Source organism: Pygoscelis adeliae, unplaced genomic scaffold (assembly GCF_000699105.1).
Source record: "Pygoscelis adeliae isolate BGI_AS28 unplaced genomic scaffold, ASM69910v1 Scaffold161, whole genome shotgun sequence".
Taxonomy (NCBI): Eukaryota; Metazoa; Chordata; class Aves; order Sphenisciformes; family Spheniscidae; genus Pygoscelis; species Pygoscelis adeliae.
The window spans coordinates 1,819,653-1,845,908 of record NW_008824061.1 but is presented as its reverse complement, the minus strand read 5'-3'; the positions used below and the strand labels follow the sequence as shown (position 1 = coordinate 1,845,908).

General features: G+C 43.1%; 1 protein-coding gene across 1 annotated transcript in view; it reads left to right on the top strand.

The window, feature by feature from the left end:
• Positions 1–26,256, top strand: part of LPP (LIM domain containing preferred translocation partner in lipoma) — a 282,269-nt gene that overhangs the window by 216,696 nt on the left and 39,317 nt on the right. The window contains exon 9 of the mRNA XM_009334106.1: positions 10,626–10,795. Coding sequence (XP_009332381.1) covers positions 10,626–10,795 — 170 coding nt within the window. The remainder of the gene's footprint in view (positions 1–10,625; positions 10,796–26,256) is intronic.

Genomic DNA, 26,256 nt, shown 5'->3' with positions numbered 1-26,256 from the left:
ACTAAGCAGCAGCATGAGCCTGTGGGCAGCCGGTCGCTGGTCCTCCCCACCTGGAGGAGTGGGTGGGAGAAGATGCACGAACCGTTGCATAACGAACACTAAGCATCTGAAGAGGAGACCAGCTTGTCTGGCCTCCAGATCTGCTGTTTTGCAGCCACTGCTTACGTAAGGGGTTGGGTGCAGCAGCCCCTGAAACTACCCTCCACTGCTCTACCAGCAAGTCTAATCTCCTGGGTCAGTGGGTGAGCAGGCTGGGACAGCATGCTCGGAGAGACACCTGCGAGGGGGCCCAGACGGGCTGGGGAGAGCTGTCCCCACGTAGCCGCTGGCTGGGGCTTCCGCCACTGGCCCTCCCAGTAATTGCAAGGTGTTCTTATGTGGCTTTCCAAAAGAGGATCCTGAAATCTGGCGCAGCATTGCAGAGCAAGCCCAGTGGGCCAGGGGTTCACCCAGGAAATCCCCCCCTGCCCATCACTGCTGATGAGGGTGGGAGTAGGAGTGATTTCTGCTTCCTATCCTGCCTTCCTTTCCCTGCAGGAGATTCAGACAAGCACGGTTGCTCACCTTGGGTGCTATCATATATTTGGTACTTCCACTGTCCAGGGTTTATCATGCAACGTGGCTTTGCAAGCGTAAGTGCAAAGGGACCTGGTTCAGTGGTTGTTGCTGTTGGGATCACCAGAACTGCCAAAATTTGTCTGATCCACAGCTCTGCCAGCAACAGTTTCCCTCGCTAATGTCCTTCCCAGCAGGGGCAAAACCCCACAGTATCATCTTTGGAATAAGTTGCCCAGAGAGAGGTTTCCTGCCTGCCCCACTAGGAATTGACTGATACCCTTACCTTCACCCTCTCACTGGGGTTTTAGTGAAGAGCTACTGAGGTTGTTCCCTGGGTGCCATGTAATGGTAAGGTCTCACTAAAAAATAAGATTTCAACATTAGTGATGTGCTCCAAGGAGAAAAGTCATCTTTGTTTTAAAAACTCATTTTCCTATGAAAGTAAAATAAAAGAAGAGCTTTCTCAGCTTTTGAAACCATGGGAAAGCCCCACTTTCTCACAGCCTTTACAAATTTTGCCCCATTTTTATTTTGGAAAAAAAGGAGGTTTTTATGTCTCTTGCTTTTTTAACTTCCTATATGTGATCCGTTTCCCCTGAAGGAGAGGAGGTGGCACAGGAAGGTGGGGGACTTTCGTGAAAGTAGGATTTTTTTTTAATTATTTTTTTTTACCAAATGAAATTATCGCATTCCGTATTTAGTTAAGCGTTTGTCGGCTGAGGTTTTTGGTGCAAATCAGTGCTTTGAAAATCTCGCCCCCGAACACAAACATCTTCTTAATTTAAAGAAAAAAATTATGAAATGTTACTTCTTTCCATCCAACTCTATACTTGCAACTTAAAACTACTTTTCGTTATTAAATCCGTGCCTAGCATTAAGCCCAGGCTGGGAGCAGTAGTGAAGAGAAGCAGGTAGCAAGGAGCGCCCAGGAAGCAGCATGGGACGTGGCACCCTGTTTGCAGTGTTGGAGAGCTGGGAGAGGCAGGGGCTGGAGGAGGAATTGCTGTTGCTTTCAGAGACGTCCCGTGCCCCAGCTGAGAGCGCCTGGCAAAGCTACGCAAACAACTCGCTCCTCTGTTTCCCAAGCTGGGGCTCTTCAGTGGATATACAACTGTAGTCTCTGTCATCTGGCATCTTTCATCAGCATTAAAGGAAACATTTATAAAGGAAATACAGTACATTTTACTCTCTCCCTTGCATTTCCTTGATTGATCAGCAAAGGGAGGAATGTTTCCTCTCTTTTTTTTCACCCCCTTTCTTTTGTCTCCAGATGTTACTGGGGCTCTATTTCAACCCGTTTGCACATGGTCAAACATGTGCCAAAAAGCTGACACAATGTAACAAAGCAAAAAAACAAAAAAAAACCAAAAAAAAAGCAGAGCATGCTGCAAAAAAAGTATCTGGGGCTTTAAATATTGTAGAGCATCACTGACCCCCACTGGGCTGGGACACTCACTGCAGATCACCCAAGTTGGGGGCTGGTACCTCATCGATGTGTTGGGCACACGCTCAGATCAACGTTTGCCTACATTGCAAGGTGCCTTGCCTGAGGAGGGAGGGGGGGCAACTTTGCTTTAGGTCCCATACAACTGGTGTAGACCAAACCAAGCCTATATGTGTTCTTTATGTCCATCATGAGTAGAGTAAAAAGGCATTGGCTTAGATTACTGCGAGGGACATTTTGGTTGGATGGAAACAAAGGCTTGCTAGTGGTAAGGTTAGGTACTCACTGAAATTTTTTGCCCAAGTTGTTGGTGAAATCTCCGTTGCTGGAGGTTTTTAGGAACAGGTAAAACAAGTATTTGTCAAGAATGTTGTAGAGAGAGTTGATCCTGCCTTTGAGGCAGTAAGATAGTTTCCATGACCTCTCAAGATCCTGTTTAACTTGAATTTTTATAGCTTTGTGGGAAAATCAGGAGTGCTCCTCTCCAAACCTTTATTTTGTGGCAGTGATGCATAGTGGTTGCAATAATTTAGGAAGGTACCTCTACCGCATTGGTAAGCACTCATCATAATCTGCTTTATATCAGGAGCAAGCTAAATTGTCTCTTGTGTCCCAGGGAGTTGAGAAGAGGGTGATGTAGATGTGTAAGGGACAGGGACCATCACCACATGGGTGTTGAAGGGAACACAGGCCTTTCTTCCTCTCTCATTAAACAGAGGACAGTAGTAGAGGCACAAAACTCTTTGCGCTCAGTTGCTACATGGCTCAGCCAGGCTGCCAGAGAGCGATGGCATGGCCCACATAGGGAGCACGTTCCTCCTGCCAGGGAGGGGATTCCAGCAGGACTGGTGCTGGGGGCTCCCTCTGAAATGGAGGAGTTTTCATGCTGCAAGCTTGTCTCACCATCAAGCCTTTTCAGAGATGGTCTTGTGGTTAAAGAGACTAGACTGGGATTGAGAAGATGCTGTTTCAGTTCCTGGCTCCATCACAAACTCCTTGTGTGACCCTCGGAAAGTTATTTAACCTGTGTGGGTCTCAAGTTCCCCACCTGCAGGCTGGGCGTCCTAACAGTCCTCTACCTTCCAGGGGTGTTGGAAAGATCCACCATGAGGGCTAGTGACTGGCTGGGGTAGTAACCTTGTGATAAACAGCATGGAGAAGTGTTTGAAAAGGTACAGGAACGTGTTAGCAGCATGAGCCTGCACAGTTGCAGTGCATTTGCTGTGTGGAGTGGAATGGGACCTCTGGGGCATACTGAGAACGTGTCAGGTTTGCAGCTAAGTAAAGTGAGAATATGAAGTTGTATTGTGGTTGGAGGAGAGGGATGCAAACAACAGGAGAGTGCAGCTACTGCTGGACAAGCGCAGTACAGATGACAAGGAGGGCACTGCAGGGACCTGTACATCTGGAGTACAAGTGCAACACAGTTAAAGCAGAATAACCAGGACACAGTAATTAAATCACGGCCTCGGATTTAATTTATGAAGTGTTACAGGCACACGTTGCAGCATGAAGCTCTGTTTACTGTGAAAGATTGTGTTTTCTGACGTCTGCTGAAGAAGAGGGAATTAAGATTGATCTGTCTCGTGTCCAAAGGCTGTGTAAGACAACTGATGCATACAGCCTGCTACTGTCAAATGGCAAAACTTCAAGCTTGGATCCTGGCAAAATAAACCATTGCCAAGAGCTTCCCACTCAGTGAGAAGTCTGAGTTCAAAAGCAAAAAAAAAGGGTAGGTAAGGAAGGCAAGGATAGGTTGAGAAAAATACCGTAGTTTTCTACAAAATGCACGAACTACCTTTGGGTTTCCCTTCATACTGTTATAGCAGTACCCCGAGTGCCAAAGTGTTGGAATAACTCTTTTTTTAATCACAGTCAGACATGTACCTCCCATGCTCCACAGGAAGGGAATAAACCCTCTCTTGTGGATCAGAGATTTTATTCCCTTTGGACAAATCAAGGAACCCAGGACCTGCTGGGTGCTTATGAGTTGCAGGATCTCTACCACTGAGACTTAACTTGATTAAGGTGTACTGGCAGTTAAGGTCTGCTGTTACACTGTTGCCCTAATGGACGAACCTCTGCTCCCGTATCCCTTTAAAAATGGAGTAATTCTGCCTGTCTGACATAGGTGCCCCAAGGAATCCCACGTGCTTGGGAAATGCTTGAAAACCCTTGAATAAAAGTCACTAGGAAAGAGGAGGGAGAGAGGGGAAAATCTTGTTATATTGTTGACTTATGGTCAACGTTGTCCTCGAAATGCTGTTTTGTCATCAATATTTCTTCATTAGGAATAATGATTTTTCCACATTTACTGCCAGCTGATTCAAAGCCGTCCAAAAGCAGAATGTATCATGAATCTCTAAAATGCATTCGCTGGCGAACTCTAAACAGAGATGATTAGAAAAATAGCGCAGCGGAAATACTGGGTGTCTTGAGGCTGCCAGGGGAACTTTTAGCGAGATATTTTGTTCAGTGTATTTACATATTTTAAAAATGTTCTTAGTACACTTTTGTAAAGGCAGTATGCTGTATTTCTTTAGTTTGTTCTTGCATAGTGTATCAGGGCTGCAGTGAGAACCGGGGAATACACTTAGCTGATCAAGGGAAATTGTGTAATTGATAGGCACTAAGGATATGACCTTGTGGTATATTCCCACAGTACCGTTAGGTGGGAAGCAGTTTTTTCCATCATGCAGAAGTTTTTGAGATATCAACGGGTTTTTTTCCCCACATTGCAGCCAATGCAGAACCTTCCTACTTTGATGCTTTTATCAGAAAATTATCCCCTATCTCCTCTCTACATAGAATTCATGCTTTGAATTAATGAATTTAAGCCTTTTGTAGAGAGAAGGTTTGCACATTTTCTCTCTGCTTTCTTTACTCTTAGTATCTCTACTTATTGCCCAAATTGTCTGTGTTAGGCGCTGTACGTCACATAGCAAGAGACAGTCTGTGCCCCTGACAGCTTAGTATCTAAGTAGGTATGACAGACAAATAATGCTGTAGCCTAAAAGAGGCTAATGCAATCCTTGGATGTACAAACAGGAGCATCTCAAGCTGGCTGGATGGAGTTACATTACCTCTGTATTTGGCTCCAGTGTGATTGCTATCGGAATATTATGCCATAAGCATTAGTATGGCATGTACCTATTCCATCATCCATCTTCAGTGGTGGATGTTTGTCTGGTCTGATTGGCTCCCATTCTTAATCTGACATTTAAAAGTGACTCATGTCCCAGATAAGGTTGGACGCCCTGTATCTAATTCCTCATCTCCAGATCACACCCAGACTCTGGCCAAATCTTAAGAATCTTGCTGAGTAACAACTCAGATTGTGGCCTTTCCTATTCATCTTCACAGATAAAACCTGCATCCAAGCTCCAGTGACCTTGAATCTCTGCAACATCCTTCTCTAAAAAGGCAGTTTCTCCCTGTTCACACTCAACTAGAATGCAGCTGCAGAAATCACTCTCTAGCTTGTAACTTAGGCCAGATCATTCCTGCCTCTTAATCTTTTCTCTGGTTTCATTTCTGCATCATATCAAACAGAAGCTTCTTGTCTTTACTTGCATGGCCTGTAATGACCTATTCCCACCCTTTTTTCTTCTAGTATTTTCCAGTGTTGTATCAACTCATCCTTCCCATCTGCAGGTGTCTGTGTTCAGTCTTCAAGCACTTACATACCCTTTTGTGCTGTCTTTGTCCTTTCCTCAGAAGCATCCCATTAAACTTCCCTCAAACTCCCTCTGGATCCTCTTTCAAATTCTTCTTTAACCTTTTCCCTTGCTGGGCTGTCTACAGACTCCTTGTCAACAGTAAAACATTTAGAGTGCCAAGACCACAATTTTCCTTGCTGACCGGTTTTGTCTGATTGCTTCTTTGTATTTCCTATCTATACCCAGTTGTTATTGCTTGTATTAGATTGTAAATTCCTTCAGTTGGGCCCTTCTTTATATTCTGTGTTTGTCCAATACCCAGCACAATGGGGCAGTTCCACAATCTGAGCAGCCAGGATCTGTGGTGGTATAAGCAAAAAACATGAAATAATAGTAATAAAATAACGAGAAGTTAGAACATGGCATCATGTGCAATATGAGTTCCTCTCCTCCCTTCCCCCTCTTCCTTCAGATTCACAATATTTCAAATTTTTTATACAACAGAACACAGTAAATGAGGAGGTTTCAGAATAAAGTGTAGTAGCTGATGTTTCCTTTCAGCTGCTGAAGTGTTTCCCTGTGATCCAACTCAGTAATGATGGCATTTCCAGCAGTTTCAGCAGGGAAGCCTCTGTGGTCACCTCTGTATGTCGCCCCAAGGTAAGACCAACATGTGGCAGCCAGGCTAGGCTGAAGGAAGGTCACGGCCAAAGTCATGAACCTCTTTCATGCAAAAACAGAGGACCCCAGTCTCCCAGGCTTGCTGCCAACGTATCACCTTCTAGTTTTGCTGAAATGATCTTGAAAAAGGACCTAAAAAGGGCTGAAGGGGCAAAAGAAGAATGTTGAAATGACATAGTTTCATCTTCATGCAGTTTAGTACTAATTTTGTCCTTTGTCTTTAAGCTGCCTTTTAAGTGCTGTTTGTCTCTGTGGGAAGCAAATGGGTCACGTTGTTCTATGTTTCTACTGTAATACACTGCCTGCTATTTTTCTCTTAGATTATTTGTGTAATCTTTTTTGTGCAATCTGTTTGTTCTTGAGTCTTGCAAGCTTTGCCTTTGCTACTTCTTTCCCAATAAGCAGTGCAACTTGTTCTGTATTCACTCATGGGTATTCTGCACACAACGGACTGGGTTATTTCAACCAGTGTGAAAATATTAAAATGGGGAACATGTGTGGGCACTTAACTGGTGAATCCGAACACAAATACCTTTGCCGTTGGTAATTGGCACACAGGAAAAGCAGACCTTTGATTCGTTTTTATCAGACATAATGATAGAGACATTGTTTTTAGTGGGGTTTTTCTGGTTTTCTAAGGAAATGAGGCTTGTGCAATCACACTGCCTGTGTGCATGTGCCTGTCTGTTTGTTAGTTCCTCCCTCACCAATAACCTGGGAAACTAATAGGCATTTTCAACCAAATTTGAGCGAGGTGCAGGAGTCGGGCGAAGAGACCTGGTTTTACGCAAATCTTGTGAGTTCCCAGGTTGTACCGAAGTCTGCAGAAGGTGCAGCCTCTAACGGCCACATCACTGCAAGCCAGATCGGTTGTGTATTTGCCCGCATGCCTTTACGTGGATCGAGTCACCTAACTGTAAGCTCCCAAATTTGAATATTTTGGCTTACTTGCTTTTACCCTTCGGGAGAGTGAGTCAGTTGGGGGTGGTGCTAGGCATAGAGCTTGTGTTTTGATTCTCACTGGAATGGCCATGTCTCATGAAAAACATGGTTTGCTCCAGGCCACAGTGTTACAATTTGCATATAAACTTATGAAAAAGGAAGCTTTCTTTAAGCTTTCATGTTCGAGAGTTTACAGGAGCATTTCTGTCTGTGTCTATAATAGCAGAAGCTGGACTTCTCATAAATGTAGATGGGTTAAGTATGTCGCTGCCTGAATGGGAATCTTCTGTGGAAAAACCCAGAAAGAGGAAGGAAAGCCTAAGGAAATACCAACTTCAAGGGGAGAAGTTGGCCAAGACTTCTGTTGTGCTGCTTTTTGGTTTGTACCTGGCCACCAGCAGTGTAGTTGGGGAATGCCTCGGAGCCGTGCAGGAATGTAGCCTCAGGGCACCTTTGGGAGGCAGAGAAGATATCTTTATGCCCTTTGCTCAAAGAGAGGATGGAGGTACAAAGGCACCGAGTGATCTGCCAGAGATTACAAGAGTATATATTTGAGTTAGGTAACAGACCCAAGCCTCCTGACACAGAAAGTACAGCCAGAAGTATGGTCTACATATAGACAGCTTCTCCAGCAAATGGAGAGATGCCTGGGTCAAAGAGGAAGATAAAAGTTGAAGTATACAAGAGCTGGCTAAATTATGAATGTGAGAAGAGGAGGAGGGGAAGAAAAGATTCCCACATGTTCTACTCAGATGTTAACAAAGAAAGCTGAGAAGTGTTTGCATAGACACTACATTATTCCATGTCCAAATGCCTCATAAAAATAATACCGGATCATCACAGAACGGCACACCAGGGAAAATAAATTCTTCAGCAGAATATTCCCTCTGGAAAAACACTGTGTAAAGTAATACACTAATGGCTTTCAATTTCATGTTTTATATAGAGAGATATTAACTGCTCCCCAGACGTCTCTTCATATTACAGCCCAGCTACAGGAGCAGTTTGGAGAAGGCTCCGGAGCACGCTCGGTCTTGTCCACACGCAGGACCAAGCACTGCTCTCCTGTTGTACGTGCAACTCCTGTGGTGTATACAGTAGGTTTCTTCTGCCTCCTTCCCAGAGCAGTACTGCAGCCGTGTTTCTCTCCAGTGGGAATTTTTTTTTTCTTCTTCCTAGTCCTCATGGTTTTTTCCATTCTTCCCCCGTGCTCTGTAGCCTCACCACCATGCTGGGAACCCTGCATTCCTTCTCTGCTCGTAAAAAAGGAGTCCTCACAAGAAGCGTTACAGTGGAGTGATTAAAGCACAACACTGTCAAGCAAAATGCTAATAACAAATGCTAAAGAAAGTTAAGTGTAAAAACAACATTATTAATTCCTTTTTGGGGGGGTTCCAGGCTTGTCTGGATTTATCTGGTGACTTCTCTCACCACATTGCTCAGACTGGGAGCTGTTTGAGTCAGGAACTGTCTGTCCTGTATAATGCCAACTATGGTTATGCCGTTGTAGCAAATCAGAATGAACTGGGTTCTTTTCCAAGCTTTCCTAATATATCTCAAATGTGTATATATATCATCCTGCCGCATCCTGAGGGATCCAAAAGTAGCTTACATGCTTTGTTCCCTGGATGTAGCCTATTGGAGTCTGGGACAGGCAGGAAAGAGGTCATGAGTGCGGGGACATTGATGTTGCACTGCGCAAGGACAGCAGCCCTGCTGTTGGGATGACAAGGCATGTCCAAGTCGTTTTAGGAAGTTTTGCAGTATTTGTTTGAAAAGGCCAATTAACACAGACCGTGGTATGAGAGAACATCATATCGTTGCTGGATTATTTAATTATTATTAGGGACATGTTATTTGTGTACACATTTATAAGTAATTCTATTTTGAAGTCAGTCTGCCTTCCTGCTTGCACCTCAGCTCTCGCTTCCCTTCCTCTCCTTCCAACCGTCAGCAACCACACCACTCCACCCACAGAACCTTGAAGGAGAAGTGCAGGGTCCCAAGACTGGGGACACCACAGTTATTCTCAAACTGGAGATTTGAAAATTCCCATTTTGAGTGGGACAAAGCCCCAGACCATAGTTGCTCTGTTGCCTTCGGTGGGGCTCTCCTGCGTAGGGTGGCTGAGGTTGTCCTAAATACCTTCCATGACTCTGTGCATGAATTATTTTCAACACTGATTGCACATCAGACCTGCATGGGATATTCTAGAACTCGAATGGCAGAGGGAAATTGCAAAGGTGTGCCTTCCACCCACCCTCTTCCATCATCTCTGCACCATAATCTTCACTAGGAAAATGTCTTTCCCATGATCTAAGAAACCCTCTTTCTCTCTCTCTGAAATCCTGTCTTCACTTTAAATCTACCTGCTACATAACATTTTCAACAACAATCTGAACAAGGCAGCAAGCCTTTTGTACGTGTGTGTGTGTACAAATTTTTTGTGTGTTATGTATTTATATGTGGCATTAGGGACCTTTTTCAGAAGCAGCCAGAGCTCTCAGGGCTTGTCTTTACTTAGAGTCCTTACTAGCAGCTTCTGATACACCTTTCTTGAAGTATGGTAAGAGTAAAGTATCCACACATCAGTTTCTTGAGGAATAGTTTCTGTGCTTTAAAAAGACACAATATCTTAATCCGTATTAATCTTCAAACAGAAAAAAGTCATTTTTCCATGTAAGAGATGATATTGCACTCTTTGTAATCACTCAGTCTTTAGCTATTACTTTTTATTTAAAATATCAACTAGCTCAGCATCAGCACGTTAGCAAGAGCGTGAGGAATGATACTGCTATACTGGCAAAAGCGTAAAAAGTTAAATCCTTTTGCCAGTATAATTGGCTCCATTGAGAGAATTGGTTTAAGCTGTACAAGCAAAAACTACTCTTTAAATGGTAACAATTGCACTGCCACCAGGCAGCTTTATGAGGCATCCTACCACAAAATCCTTTCATGTGGAGGCAAGGCTTTAGGCACAGGTTTATCCCATCTAACTGAGGAGCTGAGGATGACTATATAGCTGGGCTAGATGATAGCTAAATGGTTTGCATCTGGGGCTTAGACTCCTTATGATAATCACTGGCTAGCAGCAGTAGAATTGATATCAGTGCAGTCTTAGGAGCCAGTTTCAAGCCTTTCTAGATCTTTTCAGGTGGGCCAGCGCCAGAGTGCCTTCCAGTGGCACTAGATCTTTGCCAGTAGTGGCACAAATTGCTCTTCCGTTGACTGAGCTGCCGTGTCCCCCTTACTTGCTATGCAGCACAGGTGTGCAGGAGGACCTTCTCTGCAGTTGAGACCAGGAGCTTGCTTTGACTTATGTCCTTTCCCTTTGGTGACAGGCCGCTGTGCCCGCTGTGGGGAGAATGTTGTTGGGGAAGGCACTGGCTGCACGGCCATGGACCAGGTCTTCCACGTGGAGTGCTTCACCTGCATGATGTGCAACAACAAGCTGAGGGGACAGCCTTTCTACGCAGTGGAGAAGAAAGCCTACTGTGAACCCTGCTATATTGTAAGTACCCATTCTTATTTGCACCCTGATTTTAATGCATAGACATTGGAAACATTGATTTCTTTCATTGCTGTACAGTTGCCTTACAGTTAAAACCTGACGATCCCAGGGCAGTACTGTGGGCACCAGTTTTTCCATGGTCTTCAGAAGAACTCTGATCTTTTCAGCTTCCTGGGTGAATTTCATTTCCCAGTCTAAGCTATCTCTGAAGTGAAGTGGCCAAAGCAGGGGAAAGAGGTGCATTTTGTGATTATTTCAGCTCTGTAAGGAGCAGACTATGCAGTGATTTTTAAGAGGTAGTGTTGCTCTCGGAAGCTGTGTTGAGAAACTTGTTACCAAAATGCTTACAGGCTGTGGTGCCTACTAAGATTAAGGAGGTGGGATGCAAGATAGCACTAAAACTCCTAAAATCAAGACCTTTGCATTGCTTGATGGAAGTCCTTCTACTGAACTAAGGGTCTTTGGATTGGATATCTTTTGAAGCTTACCTTAACCTAAAACTTCATTTCATGCTTCCAACAAGCTCTTAAGGCAAACAATTAACAGTTGCTCTGGGGAGCTGCACCTTTTAAGAGGCTCCCATAAGAGCTAGTTGGAACCAGTTGCACAGTTGCAAATTAAAGAAACATCACATAACATGCCTGAGGCGTCACCTTGCTGTGACCTTAGCATACAGTATATAGGGATAATCCTTGTAATTTAGAATAATAAAAGCACCAAAACGTTCTTAAAGTGTTGATAGGTCTTTCTCTAAACCTCCAATTCAGAGTTCTTTTTATAAACACTGGACCTGAGACCCTTCCAGAATTAGATTTGCACTTCTGAAAGTAAAAATTGATGCTCTTCTTGACATTTCTGGCATTCCAAAAATAATTAAAGTGATAATATGTATTTCTGAAAATGCCACCAATATCCCATTATTACTTCTGTTTCTGCAGAGCCTTTGCAGTGGGATTATTGCTGAAATATTGAATATAAAAAGGGAGGATTCTGTCTTATTTACAATGGCAGTGATATATGGGCCTTGTTAATTGGCTTTTAAAAACTAAATGATCTTTTGATGGAATATGTATGTTTTAAACAGCTTCCATTTTTGTTTGCACTAAAATGATTGCCCCATAAAAAATTTAAGGTTAATTTCATGGCAGGTTTGACCATGTGCAAAGCACTGCAGACTTTAGAAGGTATATTCATAATATGATTGGAGCAACTTTATGTAACTGGAATTAAACATTTCATTGACTTCAGGCTGGAATTGACTTCATCTGCTTGAAGATTGATACTTTCTTTTCCTCTTTTTTAAATCAAGCACGCATTCTTCACCACTCATCTGCTTTAGTTTGGGAAAACATCTGCATTAGCCACTGTAGTAATGGTTTAAGATTATTTAATCCCATTACTTATACACTTCATTAGCCTGAGTGAATTGTTGGCAAGGGTTCAGTAAACTTCCTACATTGGGAGATAAAAGGATAAAAAAGGAAAGGGAGAAGGATTCTGTTCCTCATTTTCTTTCAAATTTATCTTCTATCTATTTAAGGGATAAAGGAACGATAATTGCCTGGTTGCATCTGTGTTTGTACGTTCTGTGATATGGCTTTGCAGCTGAGTACAGAGGAAAGAGTAAACGTTTAATAGCTTTCTTTTATATAACCAGAAGGGGCCTTTAAATGTTTATCCATGCAGTCCACAAAAACCTGGTTATGGACTTAACCCAAAACACATCTGGATCCATCTGCTGCTGCACATGCAGGAGAAAGGATGGCGATGCTGGTGGGGCTACGTATGTGTAGCTGGACAGCTGGTACCACAAGTGGGAAATGGAAAGCAGGAATCTGGCAATCTGATGCAGCAAAGAAGAAGAAGAAAAAAAAAAAAAAACCAAAACACCCAAACATACATTAAACTCCTAAATGTGGAAGAAACAAGTATTGGAAGCCTAAGTCTCGATACCCTTCAGAAAGCTCAGGACTCTGCTGTGCCGAAAGCCAGATCTACAAGGGATCTAGGCGCCTGCCATGCTATTGGCCTTAGGCCTGAGGAATTTGTGTCGTAGAGCGTATGTCTCATTGATTTTTTTTTTCAATGAAATGAGGTCTTCGTTGGCTTCAGTAGGATGATGAGTGCCGAAGTACACCAAGGGCCTGAGCTAGGCTTGTAAGTTGTTCTTGCAAATGGATTGGGGGCCCTTAAATTGCTGCGGCACAATCTGAATGTTTTTGCCTTCAGATGTGTGATGTGGTCATACTGAACTCAATGAGAGTTAATGACCTGCTTAAAATCTAGCCTGTGCTTAAGGATTTTGCTGAATTGTGGCCTCTGATTTTTTTTTTTTTGGAGCTTTCCCAAGTCCCATTATCAGAAAATAACTCGGACACTTGGAGCCCTAGTTCTGTAGGAAATCAATGGGACTGAAGAACCCAGACTCAGATTCCTGTGGACCTGAATTCCCATGAAAGGTGGAGCCTGTGTGACTAGGCTAAGATTGCACAGCTAATCCATGGCTGTGGCCAGCTGAGAAAACAGGATTCTCAGCTGGTATAAATTTGAGTAATTCAATGAAGCTTGTTTACTGGTCTACCTAATTCATACTGATTTCTAGCACACATCCCCATTTCCCCAAGTCCAAAACTCTTGACCTATTATGCAAGCCATTAGGCCAAGCTGCTTCATTTATATAAAGACAATTAACTGTAATATTTGCCTGGTTGTGGTATATAAATTCATTAATTCTTTGATTTTTTTAATAATTCCCTTGTGTGACTTGTGGCCCTATGTGCATAAAAACTATGCGCAAAAATAAAAATACACATTTTTCAACAGTTAGAATTGGCTAATCTTCTCAGTTTATTATGTGACTTTTCTTAGTTGTGGTGGAGTGAAGCCATAATTAAGATTACTGTGAAGAGCTGTATTTGATTACTTGTTAGTCAATACCAAGCCTAAATAGCCTGCAGAAGGGCTGTTTTTTTGTTTTTGTTTCTGGTTTTATTTATCAGTGACCCAGTTAAGATGAAATTCCCCAAAAGTCTGAATTAACATGTAAGGAGATCAATCACCTGTTTAAAAAATATTTTTCCTAATGGAAATTTGAGTACCGGAGTTAATTTCTTTCACACAAAAATCCCCCCACGCAAAAGCCAGTCACTATCATTTCCTGTTACATCTTATGATTGCAGAGTTCTGTTACCAATGTGTGTGCTGGTTTTGCTCTGCATCCGAGGATTCTTTCATTATTAATGTTATTTATAAAAGAGTACCAGTCTTCTCCATTAAGACGCTTCTGCTGAACTAAAAGCAACTGTAAAAAATAAAGTGTAAATAGGAGACAGATGTCTCCTAGTCATTACGACAGTCAAGTAACATCTGAAATATCACGATAGGGTTTCCAGTGTAACCAGCGTATTGCTGTACACGTGATGAATGCTGTGTCTGCAGTATGTTATCAGTATACTTCTCCCCTCCCTTACAGGGCAAATGACTGACAAAAAACATTTGGTTTGCTTCCTCTAAGTAGTGGAAGAGATTTTAGCACTTGGGCTCAGTGCGGAGAAAAGGTTAAGAGTAGTATCAGTGGAACCATTGTTATAAAAGATTGAAGAGCAACATGTTAGAGCAGTGCCAGCTGTCTGCTTTCCAAATACCATATTATCATAAGGACTGAACGCAAGGTTAACCAGACGCACCGGTTTGGCAAGAGTGATGCTGCTGTTTTGTGAATGGGATGTTCTTTGATGTCCTGATGACTTTCTCCGGGACGTAGAAATTTTCCTCCATTCTTTACTCCCTTTCCTGGCAGTCCGGTGGTTGGCAGTTGGAGATAAACTCTCTGAGGCTGAGAGGTGCTGAGCACCTGCAGTTAGCGCAGAAAGCAGCAAGATCTTGCAGATGCTCCTGGCCCCTGAGCGTTTCTTCTGTTGTGTCCAAGTCAATGTGACCCACCACTGGGCCCTAAGGGAAGGACGATGGTGTGATGGGGAAGGGGATGAGAAAGCAGAAATAACTAACCAAGCAAAGCAGAAATAGCCAGAGTCAGATGAAAGGGTTCAGAGAAGTGGTGGGCTAGAAATGATGAGGAATTGAAGGAGAGGTAAGAAACTGTTTCATGTCTGTCTGTCAAGCTAGAGTTGGGGAAGATGGTAGGTATGCTCTGCAGTACCCTATGGAGACCCAGGAATTGAGGTTTCCTGTTTCTGCTTTGCGCTGCGAGATATTAAGGACATGACCTTAAACCCTACCCCAAAGACCCCTTTGGATTTTGCAGGGTGAGGTTCATCTTTCCATAGTACTAAAGCTGTGGAAGTGCTTGAACGGGGGAAGAATTGTGCATGAAGTCACAATTGATCACTGCCATTCCCCAGCTTTAAACTCGGGATCGTAGTGCTCTGCTTTTTTTCCCCAATTATTTGTTTTGTGAGGAAAAAAAACCCAACCATATCTTCAAGGTTTCTCTCTCTTACTAGCTTCTAATTTTCTGGCCTATCAAAGGCTGTAGTTCAGTAGGAGAAGATAGCTCAGACCAGAACACAAGAGAAATGCTGATGTTTTAGGAAATGGTACAACTAGAGCCACTGGTGCCATGGAGCATCCTGGGAAAGCTTAAATTTGCAGGTCATTCTGAAATGTCAGTGTTAACTCAGTCTGTGCTCATTGAAATCTCTGGTAAAACTGCTATCGGCTTCAGCGTGACCGGTATTGTAAACCTCACCGTGTGTGCACACATGAGCGTGGTTGTTTGAAAGCTGTGCAAGAGCAGCTACCTCCAGCACATACGGTTTAAAGTGTAAGGTTGATCCCGGCAGTAAAATTACATCTATTCTTAAAAATAATTCTGCAATTTGTAAGCGGAGATTACAGCACTAATTTAGCAACCATGTAACAATTTAAATTGGAACAGAAAAGAGAAACTATAATTTAAAGATTTTTTTTATGATACAAGTTTTCTTCTTTTTAAAGTAAAAAAGCCCTTTATTCTTGTTTTTATCAAGCACCGTATTGAATTTGAGAGTAATTTATGGAAAGTGCTGCCAGCATGGTATTGCGAGTGCTCCACAATTTGAATTTAAACTGCTCAATGGGATCATTAAGACTATTATGCCTGCTTTCCAAAGAGTTTGAATTCAAAATGACAACTGGAACAAAAATATAAAATAAACTAAAGAGAAGTCACGCCCTCTTTACGTGGTGGAATTTTTCTGCCCTCAAAATATTTCATTGAGATCAATGCTCTTCTTCAGTCCTCTCCTAGAAAAACGCTGGTGTTGCTAGTTTTAGTTCGATGCTCCTGTGTGAGTCATCAGCAGCAGGGAGCTGAACCTGTGACCCGTGGATCTAAAAGCATTAAGTCTCGGCTGCCGTAGCAGAGAGATGCAGCTTGGCTGCACCAGGCGGCAGCGGGCTCCTGCCCTGGATATTTCTTACCCGCAACAGAAGAGGTCCATGGGCATAGCAGACAAAACAGGTCCAGAGTTTTGGTTTGCTTACAGGCATGTTTTAATCCTCTTGATTATTAACTTTGATAATTTTGCTAGTCTAGGCCCAATTGGTAACTTCTTTGGAAAAAAATCATGGCAAGGGAAGACTGTCATTCCTGGTAAACTGATCATTTGTAAGACTGAAAAATGAATAAATCCCTTAAGAGTGTAACAGCCCTTTCTATTAATACTACCCAGCAACAGTTGATATAAAAAATACAGATGAAAGCTGGGGGGGGAGTGGTGACCATAAGCTCAGTGCTACTACTTTGAGTGGTAAATGGTCTTGTGCAATCATGGCATAAAATAGAGGAGGGTGAGGTGCTATTGCGTAAGCTGCACCTGGAGCTTCCAGGAGTCCAAGTCTAGGAGGTACAAAAACGTGTGTGTGAGAGAATATATCAGTGAAGCAGCTTCTGTCAAAACTGGGGTGGATGCTGAACTTAGCTGACCCTTTGAAGCCTGCATCTATTTTTTCAGTGGCCTACCAGCTGTTATAGGGGGTGGGTCATGCCTCTTATTTTGTCACTGGACAGGAGGAAAAGGTTTCTTTGCGGGGGGAGGGGGGGCAGGGGTCAATAACCTCCTTTCTAAACTGGAATTACAAAGAAAGGGGAGAAAGCATACCATGAGATGGTGAGGTATGCTATATAGGAACTCCTCTGTGGAGACTCAGAGGCTCATATCAAAGAGGATGGAGCCAATTCATCTCACTGTCCAACGAGGACAGGACAAGAAGGCTACAAACCAAGGCTGTAAGAGGAAAAATTCTTCATGCTCTTAGAAGACATGAGAGCATGAGCCCTGCCAAGAATTGCACTGGGCTCACCTTGGTGGAGGATTCTGAGTGAGACCACACACTTGTCTGCTGAGGGTTGCTTAGAGGATGAAATTATCCTTTTCTCAGTACAGCAGGATGTGCTTGGCTAACTGGTCCAAATCACTTGATGGGATTAAAGTTGTAGTGCACCCTATTTTCAGCCTACAGTTGCTGTTTGCCTTCATGGTGTTGACCTGCGAATGCAGCTGATTGATGTTGAAGTAGATAGTGAGAGGATCAGGCCACAGCTTGGTGTAATTGACTTTCCAGAAAGCTGAGCGGAATGTGGCTTTAGAGGAAGACCAGCCACGGATTCTGGAGGTAAAGCAACTTGATGCAACCAATGATAGCAGTGTTATGAGGGGGATATTTTTGGAAAAGTCACCGTAGTGCTGGACAGCATCTTAGATACATCTGTGTTGGAAGATTGAGCATAAAGTGCTGACTAACTAGTTCAGTGATGTCTTGGTAGCTCAAAGTTTTGCTAGGGATGTATGGACCATTTCCTGCTCCTCTCCATGGTCCATCTTTAAGAATGTGTCCTTATTATGTGAAGACTCCTCCTCCACACCTGGGCTTGCTTGAGACTTTTGTGATGGCTTGGTAGAATCCAGACCTTTCCTCCTGCATGTGTTGGCAGCCATAACAACTTGAATTGCCTTCTTGTCTCTGTCTTGTGCTTTTATAATTAGAGGCATTTTTCATATTTGATTATATGAACTAAGCACTGATTTGACATGTATAATCTAGAAAAACTATACCATGGGAAACTTTGTGGAGGGAGTTCTTAGTGTAACTGAAATAAGATGATATTGTGAAGGACCAGCTGCTGCCATTCAGTGAATTTCTTGCCTCACAGGGTGAATTTCACTGACCAACTGTATATTCTTATGAAGCAAATAGCCTCCCTTTCTGCAGGACCAGTGGGATTTTATGGCTTCTGGCTATACATCTGCTTATGGATCATACTACATTAAAGGGGATGGTGAAGTCATTTAGCAATGACTTAAGCTGTGTGTTCAGATTTCCCTTTAGAAGGTAGCCCAACTCTTGTCTGCCTTTGAAAGCTAGCAGAAACAGCTTATAAGGAAAGAATAAAGTCTTATGCACCAGCGTCTTTGTAGTAGTGGGAAGGTCTTCCTCATTTGTGGTCAAGTGTAGATGGGTATTAGATGGCAAGCCACGTCTAGTGTTTGTAGCATTCATCTCTGCTTTTCTTTCAATTGTACTTCACCTTCTCAGCAAGCTGTTTGCTGCTTTCACCCTTTGCTACCTGAGTAGTATCTAGAGATCCCACTGTAATAAACTCTCATTGTGGTGTGTCAGCGAATGACAGGTGATAGCCTCTGCCTCTAAAAACCTTCCTGGTAAACAGCAGCAAGTGGGGGGGAAAGGCAGTGGCATTGCCTCCATATTGCAGATAGAGAACTGACCCCAAGAAGATCAAATACAGTTTGTTTAGGGCATGGATCTTCATTGCTGGAAGCCTTCAAGGACAGGTGGGGCAAACATCTGTAAAGAACAGTTAAGATCTAGTCAAGCCTTCTCTAGGCAAGGGCAGACCCAGGGGTCTTTTCTAGCCCTGCTTCCTCCAGTTCTGAGCTAGAGTGACCTGTCCAGGACAACAAACACGGCCTGCAGTGTACAGCTCAGGTTTTCCACATCCCAATGTTCTGCCTAGTTGCAGTTCAGCCTGCAAAGATCTTCAAGTGAAGGAGCTACCTTTCTTTTCTTCCCCTCCTCAAACCACTGCTGTTTAGGGACTGGACATGGATATGAATGAGAAGCTGAAAGCTGAGTGAGGGCTCTTGGAAAACCCAGGAGGGTGGGAGACACCACGACAGTGTTCCCTTCCATGAAGTCCTACTGCTTGCTTGTAGGCCCGCATAGATATTTGTCAATTCAAACTGCTGAAGACAAGTATTTTGGAAAGGCTGTGATTTATTTGAAATAGGGCCTGTAATTTAGGTGTGCATTTCCATCAGATCCATGTTTTACTGAGTTTGCTCTGTCCTTCCTAATGCAGTGATGTCAGTGCTGCACACTGTCCAGAGAGGAAAAAATCAGAACTCCCTGAAGTAAATACAGGGCTAATATTTTTAGCAAACCCTTTTGATTATTTTGCACCGCTGATCCTATGCTAGCAGAACTGCTTGGTAAAGCATAGGCCTTGCAGCCAGGCTGTGACACCTGCCAGTAACAGAGCTGAATCTGTCCTGGAAGGGGTGTGTTTGGGTTTAGCAGGTATGACTTCACCTTAGAAGCCTTGCAGAGAACAGAAAGTCTTGTCTCACTCGCTCTCTGATTCCAGATGCCCTCTTACTTCGATCCAGACAGCGATTTGCAAGCCTGAGTGCCAGCGAGGCGAGTGGGCTTTTGCAGCGTGCCACTTCTGCCATCTCTTTGGTGAAGCCACACTCCAAGGAATTTGCTCTGGCAAAAGCTCAGTCTGTGAGTCGATCCTCCCTCTAGCGTCCTGCCTCTGTTTCTTCACTCCAGGACATCAGCTTGCCTGCTTGCAGTGTTTGTTTGCAGTAGAGGAAACTGTTTAACTTGCCATTGCACACACACACAAACCCCAGTGGGCTTGGTAGATTTCTGGTTAGAAAAAACAAAATCATGCCTGTTTAGGGAAAGCGCAACAAGCATGAATAATGACAGGAGAAAAAGTTTATTGATTCTAAGAGTATGGTGAGTGTTTGGTGCTCATGGAGGGTCAAAGCAAATTGCAAGTATGTTGTTTTTTCTCAGCTGCATTGATTATAAAGCTGTGGGCCAAGTACAATATTGACAGAAGAGGTAAATCATCCACTGGGGTATTTTGGGCAGAAGGAAGACCAGATTTTAGCTCAACTCTGGTGCTGTAGCATTTGCTGGGGACAAGAGATTATTGTGCTCTGGTAGGTAGCAGCTTTCAGAGGAGCAGAAAGCATGTTGGTTAATGTGGCCAGCGAGACCTGCGGTCCCTGTGTCTGTGCCGATCCCTGTGAGGACCATCCGTACAAGGCGAGGTAGCAATGGCACCATGTGCATCGGCGAGCATGGAGCTGGTGGGGCGTCTGGATGGCTTAATGTGAGTGATGAGGTCCGCACAGCGTTGCCCCTGCTTCTCCCTGACTGCCGTTTCCTGACAAACGTTTGATGTAGAATCACCATGTGGGTTTTTCACACCAACCTGATGCTGTAACCCTCCGAGCAGACTTGCCGCCCAGCTCTCTGAGGCAGCGCAGTAAGTGCAGGGAATAGGAAACTGGTGGCAGTCTTTATGCTACATGCCCATGTCTCCAAAGGCTCTCGCTGTTTTCAAAAATGGAGCTTCATGGAGGAAGAAAACCAAACTGAGAACCCTTGTAACATCTTTGGTTTCAGGTATAAAGCAAGGATTTGATAGGCTTCTTCAGGCGCTGTAGGAATGTGCTCCTGCAGACACTGGGGACTGGAGAAGATCTTTGTATTGTTTTGATTTTTATTGTCTTGCTGAAGTTAATCTGCTAATGTGCTAGTTTAATGCTACAGCTCATTGTATTTACATCCTTGCTGTTTGACTCTAACATGAAGCGGCCTTCTGTTGTTTTCAGATTCTCATGTTACCTAATGCTCTTTATGTAGGTATTTTTTCAAACTACTCTGAAAATCTAAACTAATAATGGTTATGGTTCCCAAAACGTGAAAGTTGCTACTGACCAAACCTGGATATTTTCCCTTGCTTGTGAAGAGAAATATAGAAAGAGGGGGAAACAGTGTTGAAATGTAAATTAACTTTTAGATGTTATCAGGGATTGAGATTTTAAGTATGAATATTCCATTAGCGCCTGACAATGTAGTTTTTTGTTTAAGGACGTGTTTGAACCAATACACCATCTTGGCGTTCCACCAACAGAGGTATCTGTGTAAACGCAATCTGTGTTAAAGCCAGACAACACTTTTAAAAATGAATTTAATATTTCCTACAGCAAGCCATCTGTGACTGGTCATATTTTAGGAAGCAAATGAACATCATAGCAATGTTCTCCACTCTATTTGAGTAACTTTTAGACTTTTTAAATGAAATGTGCTGCCAAATGTTTATGTTCTGTTGTGAAAAGAAAAATATTTGTTTGACATCCTAGTCTCCCTGGCAATTTACAGTCGGTTGCTCCTCTTAGGAGCTGTACTTTTGTCGTGGGTAGTGTAGGGCAAAAGAAGGGTATGGGCATCCCTGAAACTGCCTTCTGGGCTCGCTCCTCAGCAGCAAGTAGGGGCAGGTGTAGCATACAATGGGGCTTTGCAGGGAGCGAGAGAGGTTGAGCCCTGGGTCCTTGCATGGAGGATGCAATGTGGGACAGGGGCAGGTTGGGGGCCAGGTTGTGCCCGCTGCTGGCATTGGTGGGTCGGAGGGTGGTGGAATAGCCACCGTGGCACTCTTGCCAATATGCAAAAGGCTCAAGAGTTCCTGGAAAAGCCAAACCGCTTTGCAAGATGTCTTCTAGTGCATCTGCCACAGACACTGCAGCCATCACCAAGGCAACCAAGTTGCCAGAATTTAGCGGCAGCAAGGCAGAAGGAAAAACTAGTGATGGCCTAAATCATGGCTGGCAAATGCTACTGAGCCTAAACCGCCCTAATGGGGCTGAGCTCTGCTCTCATATATGCCCTGCTTTTAGTAATAATTTCCACAAAAGTCTTGTATTTTATCCTCTTCCATAGATTTATGGCTTGCTTAAACTTAATCGCTCTAAGGTAGTGAAATGCATTTGTTCAAGGGCTCAGAAATTGGTGTGATCCTCTTATTACACAAAGGTACCAATAAACAACTAAAATATCTGAAGCAGTCTTGAAATAGTTAATTCCATTTTGGAAAGGCTGAAATGTTCTGAAGAGCCCCTGGTGGTGTAGCACCAATTTTTTGCTCAGTACTCATTTGGAATGGTCCATATAACTTGCCTGTACTTACCACCTTGGGACTATTGCAACCAGCAGAAGTCCAGGTGAATCACCAGCACATAACCTGTCTACATGTGTCTGTTACCTATAGTATCAATGCCATACATAGAATGTACATATTCTTACTTATATGCTGAAAAGAGGCCCTTGCAACATAGAGAAGGAAGAGAAAGCAGTCCTGATTTGCTCTATTACCTCTGACAGGTTTACTTTCACTGTGGCATGGCAATAAGATTAAAGTTTTATAGCAATATCACCTCCATCCAGACAAAAAGAAAAAAACATAAAACCTCTCCTCTCTGCTACTTAGCTTTCAAACTCTTTTATAGAGCTTCTGCATCTGTTAATAAAATCCTTAATTCATTTTGAACATTTTATTGTCACTTCGGATAAAAGTTTAATCAGATAGAATTATTGCCCTTCTAATATTCTCTTAACCTTTGCATTTTAGACTTAGACCATATCGGTTAAATTTTAAAATCACTTTTTTTATAGACTTGAATGCCCCCATCTCTGTTTTTAGAGGGTACTTTTGCACAGAAATGCCATAGTATGTCTTGAGGTCATGTGAAAACTTAAAAGGCTCTAATGTGAGCACTGCTCACTTTCCACTGAAGTGTCTTGCATGCCCTATTAATTACTTTAATGGTGACATGCTGGTTTAAGGGAGTTCTTTATTAATACCACTAAATCTTTTTTTATTGTTGTTTAAACACTTTTTCTTTCCTTTATGTAGATGTATTTAATCCTTTCTGTCTTTAAAATGAGTGCATAACTCCACATGAGGCGTTTGACACTTCCATTTTTGCATTCTTGGGAGGGGGTAGGGGAGCGTTTTGCTCCCTTGCCTGCAACATCTGCATCCCAGCAGAGAAGTGCACATCTGTACTTGTGTCTGTAATCATGTGTTAGATTGTGGTGGTGGAAGCAACTTTTAAAATCTGTTATCTGTCTTTCCAGAAGTAATATGCAGTGAACTTGCTTTTAGTCTTCCAGGATATTGAGATTTTAGAGGTCAGTTTGGCTTTCTTGTTGAAAAGTGCAGCATTCCCAGTTCACAAGAGGACTTGCTAATGTTTGAGCCCTTTCCTAGCAAGGAGGACACATCGATTTGCTCTCCTCAGTCTGAACTCTTTAAGTAATAGTATTCTAATAGTTCGTTTTAACTTTAAAGATGTATAGCATTCACTATACCAGTTTATTTATAGAGTAGCCCTTTTACTGAACTAGCTAGCTGATAAAGCATTGACATCCACATGTGCAGCTGGATTTAAGTATCACATCTCTACTTTTTAAGGTGATATCTTTTGCAAAATACCTATTTTGATCCATATTAGTTGCAGAATTTCTTGGTTTGGGGAGGGGGAAACAAGGTATGAGAGAGAAATTATCTTTGAGACCTGGAGAAACATTTTCAAAAGCACATAAATGACTGAGGAACTTGCTGCTTTTTGGTCTGCTTACCCACTCTTGACAATGAGACTTAAACTCTTACTGCTAAGTGATGTTACTCTTTAGTCAGTTTTAAAAGTGTTGCCTCCAAAGTGTTGCTTTTCCGACAGCCATTGACGGTGGTTTCACCATGGGACTCTCCCACATTTGAGATCTATAAATAACCTTCACTGGTCTTAAAGAAAATCACAAGGGATTATTGAAAAACTAACTTTGAAGAGGTTTCACCAACAGGAACTAGTCTTTTCTTTGGTGAGGGGACAGTGGTTTTGGCGTGGGGGTTGTCTTTTGTTTTGTATGGGTAAAGTATGAAAACTTGTGTTACACTGTGGGGTCTGTTGCTTGACCTCTCTTCTCCCAGATGACTTTTGGCTCCTAAAAGCTTCTATGCCCAAGTGGGTAGTAAAGTTCCTGTGCACCCTTCCATAGTCACTGTATGCCTGTACATACACACAGACTTGCACAGGAAGAATCTGGAAGCCTGAATTCAGTCTGAAATGACTTGGCATTTGCCTGGGAAAGGTATTCCTTCCTCTCGTGGACTTTCCCTCAGGTTTGTCCAAATCACTATGCAGTTATCAGTAGCACACTTTGCTGTTGAGTGGGCAAAGCCTTTTGCTCACAATTGCTATTTTAACTTTGGGAGCAGGCAGTATACTCATGCACTTATACAGTACTAAATGGTACCTTTTGCATTTTCAATTTTTGCTAAATGGCACCCTTTGCGTTTTAGAATGAGTAACTAATTAAATGGCAAGGCTAAGCGCTGTTTGGGGGGTCATGGGTGTAGAGTCACTCTAGATTAGACAAGGGACCTGATCCTGCAAATCCAATTAGTCTAAGGTATGGGCCTGCTTCCACTGATCCTGATTTGAATGTCGTCTTTGATATTACTGGGAGCTGAATCAGAGTTCTGGTACCCAAGACAATGTGGTTAATGAAAGTGTAAGAGGCATAGACCCCATCTCATAAAGTGACCCTCTTGATTGTGTGAGGAATCTAGACTGGCTACGTTAACAGAGTTTTCAATTTCTAGTTTTTAAAGTCAAAGATAAGTAAGGAGGATTCATGTGAATTTTAGTGGAAATTCCCGAAAATTAACTGAAAAGCTAAAAAGATGCTTTTTTCCCTCCTTTAGCTTGTGTTTACTTACCTTTTCCCTTGTGAATACCTTGTTTATTTTTTAAATAAATAATCATATTTTAAAGCAGCGTAAATAAATTGCAAAGTGTGCTCCAATAGGGTGGATAAATATATTCCATCTGCTGGGGAGTGATTATTAAATAATTCACCAGTGGCAAACCCAGGAGTGGTTATCCATTTTCCCCTCATTCATGGGTATTTTTTTCTATATCCCGTAGGAGCTCATTATGTTTTCTTTGTACATAATGTTTAATAATTTTTAAAGTCTGGCACTAACCCCTCCATCTACAGATTCTTAAATTTTTCCAAAATATTTGTGCATGTGTATGCATGTATGTGTTGGCGGAGGAAGATGTTTGTTTCCTTTCTTCCTTTTTTGTGTTGAGAGAAGGTGAGCATTGATGTATGAAGTGAGACGGGGAGTGGGGAAGCAAATTTTCTTGTGTGCAAGGGAGTTTGCTCCTGTGAGGATGGTGGATGGGTCACATCCCTGCTCTCACCCTTGTATGGGAATCAGTGTGACTTCAGGGCTGTGGCAGCAGTCAAGGTTTAACTCATACTTCAACATTATAAACAGAGGAATAAGAAGCAAGGAGAGGGAGTAGGACATGCATTTGAAGGGCTCTGTTGTCTTTTACTCAATGGTAGGAAGAGTTTGGTTATCTTCTAAGGGATCAAGAGTGAGCCCAAGGAGCCTGGCTTTTCGATAAGCAGCAATTACCTGATAAAAGGTAGAGCCATATCCCATTAGTGGAAAAATTGCCACAGATATGTGGATTGGTGGGCTTTGAGTCCAACCTTAAGGGAAGAGCTCAGCTCCCCTTGGTAGCTAGCAGACCCAAAGGCCTCCTGTGTGGGCTTTGAGCAGGCAAGGAGGGTGGCTGGGAGGAGGACTGGATGGGGCTGGCACGTAGCAGGAGGCTGTACAGTCAGCAGCTGACACCTCTGGTGCTGGATCCCATTTCAGCAAGATTCACGTTCCTGTAAGTGTGTCTGCATCACTCACTGAGCAGGAGGTGAGGGACCACCATCCCGTCCTGCAGCCACCCGATGCCAGTGCCCAAGGTCCTGTGGTCAGAGCTGGGCTCTACCCCAGGCTGGAGGCAGATGTTTGCAGTTAGAGGACAATCACTATCTTGGTGCTAAAATGTGTAATTAGCCACAGGAAATTCTTTCCTCAGCTGATGAAGACAGGAAGGTAAAAGTGTCTCTTAATGCTTCACTGTTTTTCTAGGGAGTTGTGCGAACCCAGCTGCCCTCACAGGGGGGAACAGCAGTCCTATTCCCAAGCAAGTAATGCTCTCTGCTCTCCTCTTGTGCATGTCCGAAGGTCCATGCTGTCAGCCAGAGAGGAACAAAACCCTTTCACTGAGAGGCAGAGAGCTGTTTTCTTTCTCTCTCCCTCCCTCTTTTTCACATTCCCTGTAGGCATGTGCAGACTCCAGGTTTCAGAGGAAGCTGTGCTCTGTACTAAGCAGCAGCAAACAGCTTTTCTCTGGGACAAAGAGCAGACCCCCAACAATTTGGTTTTGGCAATAATTTCCAAATGATTCTTGACCTGGAAACTCCTCCTTTTGTTACTCTGCTAATCCATTCTCCTAACTGGGGAACAGTTGTGTGGGTTTTTTGGTTTGGGTTTTTCTTTTTGG